This window comes from Glycine max, chromosome 12, assembly GCF_000004515.6.
Source record: "Glycine max cultivar Williams 82 chromosome 12, Glycine_max_v4.0, whole genome shotgun sequence".
Taxonomy (NCBI): Eukaryota; Viridiplantae; Streptophyta; class Magnoliopsida; order Fabales; family Fabaceae; genus Glycine; species Glycine max.
Genome location: NC_038248.2, coordinates 6189053 through 6196381, shown reverse-complemented (window position 1 = coordinate 6196381; position 7329 = coordinate 6189053). Strand labels below are relative to the sequence as shown.

At 32.2% G+C, this 7329-nt stretch overlaps 1 protein-coding gene across 1 annotated transcript; it reads left to right on the top strand.

Moving 5' to 3' along the window:
* Window positions 1–3912: 3912 nt before the first annotated feature.
* Window positions 3913–5882, top strand: LOC100797817 (heavy metal-associated isoprenylated plant protein 3). The gene is made up of 5 exons (XM_006592214.4): window positions 3913–4058; window positions 4152–4275; window positions 4516–4733; window positions 4926–5010; window positions 5108–5882. The coding sequence occupies exons 1-5, from the start codon at window positions 4050–4052 to the stop codon at window positions 5560–5562; spliced, it is 891 nt and encodes a 296-aa protein (XP_006592277.1). The 5' UTR covers window positions 3913–4049; the 3' UTR covers window positions 5563–5882.
* The last annotated feature ends 1447 nt before the right edge of the window (window positions 5883–7329 follow it).

Below are 7329 nucleotides of genomic sequence, written 5' to 3'. Positions count from 1 at the left end.
TTTACGTTGTCAATAAATTTTAATTATTTATTATATTGTTTTAAAAGTTTAAGATAATATTGAAAATATTTTTACTTTCACCTAATTTTTAATTATTTGAAAATTTATATTAACAAATTAAAAGAACAAAGAAATGAAGAATAATAAGAATGTGTTTGCATAAACAATTAAATTCATTACAAGAAACTTTGCAATTACTGGTAGCCACAGTGGTGCTGACATTTGGAGGATTGCAATTTCATCATGTTGAACCCACGTTCAACCTAATCACTCACGTACATTACTTTTCTATTTATGCATTAGAAAGTGTAAAACTTTTGTTCAACATTATTCTAACGAATTTTCAAACACATCTCTAAATTATTTCATAGTAGATAATTAAATAAAGGAGATATAATTTAATTGATTAAACAGTATGGGTGAGTTGTTGGAAGTGTTTGATATTTGTATTCAACTTTCTATGAATAAAAAAATACTAGACAATTAGACGTGGCATTTATGAACACTCAAACCATCTAAATGCGTAAAATTCTCGTAGGTATTTAAGTGTTATAGACATTGGTAACATGTTAGAAATTTGTAACCGTAGTTACCTACGACTTGACTGTTAGTAATTATTATTTTCATATAAATTTTAAAATAATCACTAATTTAAAATTTAATTTAATAAAAATAATAGTATTATGTTTTTTTATTAAAACAAAACAAAATTAAGTAAATAACAATAAAGAACCTCATACATAGTGATAGTTTAGAATATATAACTCATTCATGTAATGGCTTATTAGCATTAAGTAATAATTTATAGAACTTTTGAATATTCTTGTTAGACAACCTTGCAAAATAAGTTATATTCACACAACTCTACCCATGCATTATAAGAATGTCATGCATATGCACAAAAAATATGCATCATAAGAGTGTCATATAATATGCATATGCTTAGAAAATTGAGAAAAAAATGTGAGTCACCTCAAGTTGATGAGCTAAAAATTGTAGAGACTAAAGGTGTGACTAAAGTGATTATATTAGCATATATAGGAACTAAAATGTTAGTAAGTAAAAAAAAAAAAGCTTATGAAGTTATTTTACATTTAATAAACTTATTTAACATCTTAATTTCAGAAATTTATGTGATAATGTCAACCCCTTTTATCAACTAAAGTGATTATTTACTCGTAAAAAATACAAAAGGCTATAGAGCTAATAATTATTTCTAGCAAACTAATAACAAGAAATTAACATTTCTATTAAACTAACTATTCTTACCACCTTATAACAAGCTCGTAAGTGGTAACACCACAACTAGCTTCACTAACAAACACCTAGAAAAATATCATGCCGAGAATAATGCCTTTTGTTCAGCACATTGTAAGATGAGACAAAACAAAGGAAAAAAGAAAAAGACATGGCCCAAATTGGCCACTAATGGGAAGCCTTGAACAAAAGGATAATGGGCTAAGATAATTTCCAATTATGTGAATAGGGAATTCAAAACAGTGGACGGTGACCTACACAAAACACACCAAAGAGAGACGCAATGCACGACCTCCTTCCTTTTCTTACTGTTCATCGAGGTATTGTGTGAACTTATATTAAATTATCAATTAATGATTAAATAATTATTTTTATGTCAATACATAAATAGCCATTACATAATTAATGTCGTTATACCAACAAGTCTGATTCGAGTGATTCTAGACTCGTCTCTTTTAAATAAGATGTCGGATTCAAACTTTGTAAATAAAAAAAATGTGATTGAAAGAAAAAATCTCACTAAAAATAACAAGTCGGATTTTTCGATAGAAATTAATCATAAGTAAAATGAGTGGATACTCCACCGTAATGTCATGAGAAAACTATAATTTGCAAGAACCTAACTCACTTGATTTTTTTTTTCTCTCAAGTCAAGAGAAAATTGACCAATGCTTTGGAAGAGACTAAAGCAGTTAACTACATGTCTAATTCTCAACAAAACATATCCTATGCAACACAAGAGCTTATACTCACTATTTATTTTGATTGTTATTTTTTTTAGGGCAAATAATTAAAATTGGTTTAGAGACCAGACTATAAGTTCAGCCTTATCAAAGCAGTAGAGAGGGGAGGGGCCCAAGCCCCGAAACGCATTTATAAAAAGTGAGGGGAAACCCCTGAATAGGTCTTTAGTACAGTAATACAATGGGATAATGTAATTGGGCTAACAACTCTACACCAACCAACAAGAACTGGTCCAAGCAAAATCAACTTAAATAGTATCTCTGTATTTCCACGTACGGCCAATGAAAACAATTTAAATATTATATAATGCACATGAATGAAAATGAAAAATCATGTTTATGGAAGAAAAAAGATAAATTGTTTCTTGTTGAAAATTAGATTAATTATTTCTGCTTTTGAAAAATAATTTTATTTCGATATGTGTTATTCTATAATATTTAGAAAAAAAAAATTTGGTACAAATACTATTTAAAAAGATTAGTGTGTTCATCACATGGAATGAAAATTGTAGATGAAAACATATCAATTCAATATTTAAAATTTTATATGAAAATAAAAAATTTAAATAATATATATTAAAAAGTAATAAAATTTATTTATTTTTTACTTTAAGATTTATATGACATTCATTGAACTTGTTATTTATATTGAATTTTTTAAATATTTATAACACTTTTATGATGATCATTTTATATTATACTATATTATATATCCCATACATCTATCATATAACGAAAATCTATGCTCTAGCGTAATCAAAAGGGATCTAATTTGTTTCTTGTTATTAAATATGATGCACACCCTTACAAGTAAAGCCCCGAGTAGCTAAGGAAAGTAGGTCTAATATTAATAAGAATATGACTCGTATTTCATAAGTACTTCTTTGGTTATTGCTGATGTGAAGTTTTCGTCGAGATATAATCTATGAATATTTCTGTAAGTATTTTTTAAATCATAATAAATATTTGTGTGCAAATTTGGATTAAGGCTATTTCAAATCAATGATTTTATCTGACCAAAATAAATGCATGTCTCCGTTTGTAAATTTAAGTTTGGTCAAAATTACTCAAATTTTTTAGGGTGTGACTAACAAGTGTTCTTAAAATATTAGTTAAGAAACTAAAAAAACAAGTATTTATTATAAAGATCATGAGAGATCATTAAAAAAAATTATGAATAACATAATTTTGTACATTCAAATCATTTTTTTTAATTTTTTAAAGAATGTCCCAAGAACATTTTTTTATTAAATACTACGAAAAATCAAACATAATATAAGATTATCTGTAGTTTTCAAGAAAATATATGTAGTTTCTAAGAAAAATAAAATAAAAATAAATCCATGAAGTCTATCTTGATCTGATGAGTCACAAGTGGATAATCAAACTCATCTAAACATTTAATCTGATAAAGGAAAGCCTAAAGTTATGAATGGATGAATAAATAGACAGTGAGGTTGGCAAAATTAAGGTCCCAGCAGGTATAATTGCTTGCTGGTTGATAAACCAAACATTAACACTGTGCATTGACGGAGGCCCAATCCAATTGAAGAAGGTTGCTGGCAAGAGCCATGAACTTTCTTCTTTCTTGCTCCAACTCACTCAATACAATTCACTTTACGTGTCTTTGGATAGCTTCTACCATTACCATAATTTATAATCCTAATTTTGATGAAATTCTATATATTTGAATTATTTTTAAAATCTATTATAACAAATAAAAATTATGATAAAATTAAAACAAGTAAAAAAAATAACTTTTATTTTTATCAAAATCAATTCTATATAACAATGAATAATGTAAAATAAATTTTATAAAAAAAATTCAGTACAACTCTACTAGGCAAGCACCTTATGAAAGAAGGAACAAGGGCTTAATTTTATGTTACGCGCAGAGTGGGCTCCACTCACCTATCCCATAAACACGCAGCATGTGCGTTGTTATTTCCAGCCTACTACTATATATAGAGCCACATATTGGCATAAAGTCTCACACTTAATATAACTACCAATACTCCTCACACAACATAAACACTCTCTTCAGACACAATGGGCGCGGTAACTCTCTCACTCACTTTCAGACTTCGACTAATTTCTTTCATTTTGTTCTTTCCACCTTTGTTACTTTGTTAAGCGCTGTATATGTTGCAGAAGAAGAAGAATGGCAACAACAAGGAGAACGAAGACAACACCACCACCACCGTCGTCTTGAAGGTCCAAATGCATTGCGACGGTTGCGCTTCCAAAATCATCAAGCACCTCCGCGCTTTCCAAGGTTTTTCTTTTTTCTTTTGCTTCCACACTCATTTTCACCCCTTCTATTTATGGATCCATCTGGAATTTAATCTCTGTTTTTTGTTTTTAGCAAAATACTAACAGTTACGTGTTTCCAGTACTACCTACTAGTAGTATTTAATTTTACTGTGATTTGCAATGCGCCTTGCCATTTAATTTACTATTTTTTTTACTGTTTTTCAATTTGAGAGTTGAGATTGGACTTTTTTTTTGTTGGAAGGTGTGGAGACGGTGAAGGCGGAGAGCGACGCCGGGAAGGTGACCGTGACCGGGAAAGTGGACCCCACGAAAGTGAGGGACAACCTGGCGGAGAAGATAAGGAAGAAGGTGGAACTGGTGTCTCCACAGCCCAAGAAGGAGAAAGAGAACGAGAAAGACCCCAAACCCAACAACAAATCCGAGAACAAAACCCAGGACAAAAAAACCAAGGACAAAGAGGTTCATCACTGGTCCCCAACCTTAACCCCCCCCTTTTTTTTTAATTTTATTTATTTCACTTTCTCTGCCACTGCCAACCTGGGTGGGACTTTTTATTTAATTATTTTCTAATTGTGTTCTGCTGACCTCTGTTAATTTTTTTTATAATTTATTTGTCTCTTATTGTTAATTATGCTTAATTTAAATTATCAGGTGGTGACTACAGCGGTTCTGAAAGTGGCACTGCATTGCCAGGGTTGCCTAGACAGGATTGGCAAAACTGTGTTGAAAACCAAAGGTTAGTTAATTAATTGGTTTTCTTTCTTTCTTTCTTTTTTATTATTTAATTTGTCTCCTGGTTTGGCTAATTGAACATGAACATGGAAATGATGCAGGAGTGCAAGAAATGGCCATTGACAAGGAGAAGGAAATGGTGACTGTGAAGGGGACAATGGATGTGAAGGCTCTGGCAGAGAATCTCATGGAGAAGCTTAAGAGGAAGGTTGAGGTGGTTCCTCCCCAGAAAGATAAGGAAGGTGACAACAAGGAAGGTGGTGGTGGTGAGAAAGGATCAGGCAAGAAGAAGAACAAGGGTGGTGGAGGAGATAAGAATGAGAATATTGAAGATGGAATAGAGAAAATAGAGCATAACAGAATGGAGTATTTGGCACCACCTGCTTTTGGCTTTGGTTATGGACCTTATGGTGGTTATGGGCATGGACATGGGCATGGCAACATCGGTGGGTATAGCTGTGTGCCAGTGTACCCGGAGCAGATGCACTTTCACTTGCATGCACCGGCACCACAAATGTTCAGTGATGAGAACCCGAATGCTTGTTCTGTCATGTGAGTGAGAGGGTGTCATTCAACTGGGGTGATGGATGATGATAATGATGGTGGTCTTAGAGAACTAGATACTAGAGTCTAGAGTGTTTCTTTCTATTCTTTTTTTTTTTCTTCTTAATTTTGGTTTTTAGGATTCCACGGGAACTTTTGAGATGTTTTTGTGTTTATTGAAGAAAAGGGGGGGGGGGGGGGGGTGTTTGAATTTTGATGTGATTAGATAACCAATACCGTTGATATTATTATATTTGGCAATACCAATTTCAGAATTTGTTATTAGTTGATGCATAATGTAAATGATGGAGTAATATGGAGTTGGAAATGGAATCTACCTCTCACACACCTTGGTCCAATTTGTTTTTGTTCTATACTGTGTTGTGTTGTGGAACGAAGAAGTTGCTGCCAATTTTCCCGATAATTTAATGATTGTGTATAGGAAAGGGGCTGGCATGTACATGTCCTTATTAGGTGTCCTGTGCCCCAAGAGGGTGTTTGGTGCACTCATTAGTTATGACGCTTATTCCTACAAGTTTCTTGTGTGTCCTTTCCTTTCTCCCTTTATAATTTGTCCACTTACTAATAGTACTAGGCCACGCCATTTGCCTCGAAGCAGGGTTCGTTAGTGGGTTTAAACTCTGCCCTTTTCCCACCTTTATCATTTGTCCTATATGTTAAACTGCTCTTTTCCATCTACGCTTTCCAAGTTGGCTCTTTCGTTGTTTCCAATGCTCCCACGAATAAAAATGCTGCTTTGCTCCTCTTCTTTGCCGTGCCCTGTGGCTCAGCTCTCAGATCTTATATATACATATAATTGGGTTTAACTTAATAATCTAACTCTAGCTGCCATTATTTGAAGTGAGGATAAGTTGTTTCATAGAAGTGGAATTATCCATTTGTAATTTGATGGAGATCTCATTCTTCCCCACTATTTGAGTAATCATCGAGTGATAATGGATTTGATTCTTCAAGTAAATAATTAAGAGTTCGAATCTTCATTCTTGTATACGGAAAAACTTAGTTGAAAGAAATCAATCCATCTTGAGTGTCTTTAAATTCCTTAAAAAGATTAATTTTGGTGAATAACTGATATATTCCTTAAAATAAAGTGGATACTAGAATAAATTTACAAAAATAGTACTCCTAATTATATATCGTACTTCCAATCATATACTTCGTGCACTCACGGCAAAATCAACAATTCATTCGTGTTTGCATCTCTGACTCAGTTTTCATAAAAAAAAAAAAAAAAAAGAAGGAAAATATCCTTAATCATTAGTGTTACGTGATGATTATCTTCTTCTATTAATTACTGCAAAATAGTACTTGTTTCATATAGTAATGATTATTCTGAATGACTTGTGGATTCTCTTTATGATCGCTTAATGCCTATGCATTTATTCGTTATATCCCCTGTAACAACTGAGCTATTTGGGTTGCATGTGCTACAAGACACTAAGAACTAACGTGAGGGATCATGATGACAATGCATTGGGTTTTATGCATGGCATATTTCTTTGGCGATGATGATGCTATGCATGACCACTGACCACACTACCGTGCACTCAATGCCCCCTTGATTTTTGTCTGCCTTTGGCAAAAGAAACAAGAACCTTTGTAAAAGGATGTGAAAAGCCAAAAACCAGTGGTTCAGGAACACTTTTAAAGAATGTTTTTTAAATCAAATTCGTCTTCTAATTAGTGAATATATGATTTTACGATTCATTAGTTTGATTGATTAAATTGATGATAGTTGATTGTAAATTTAATTGTATTT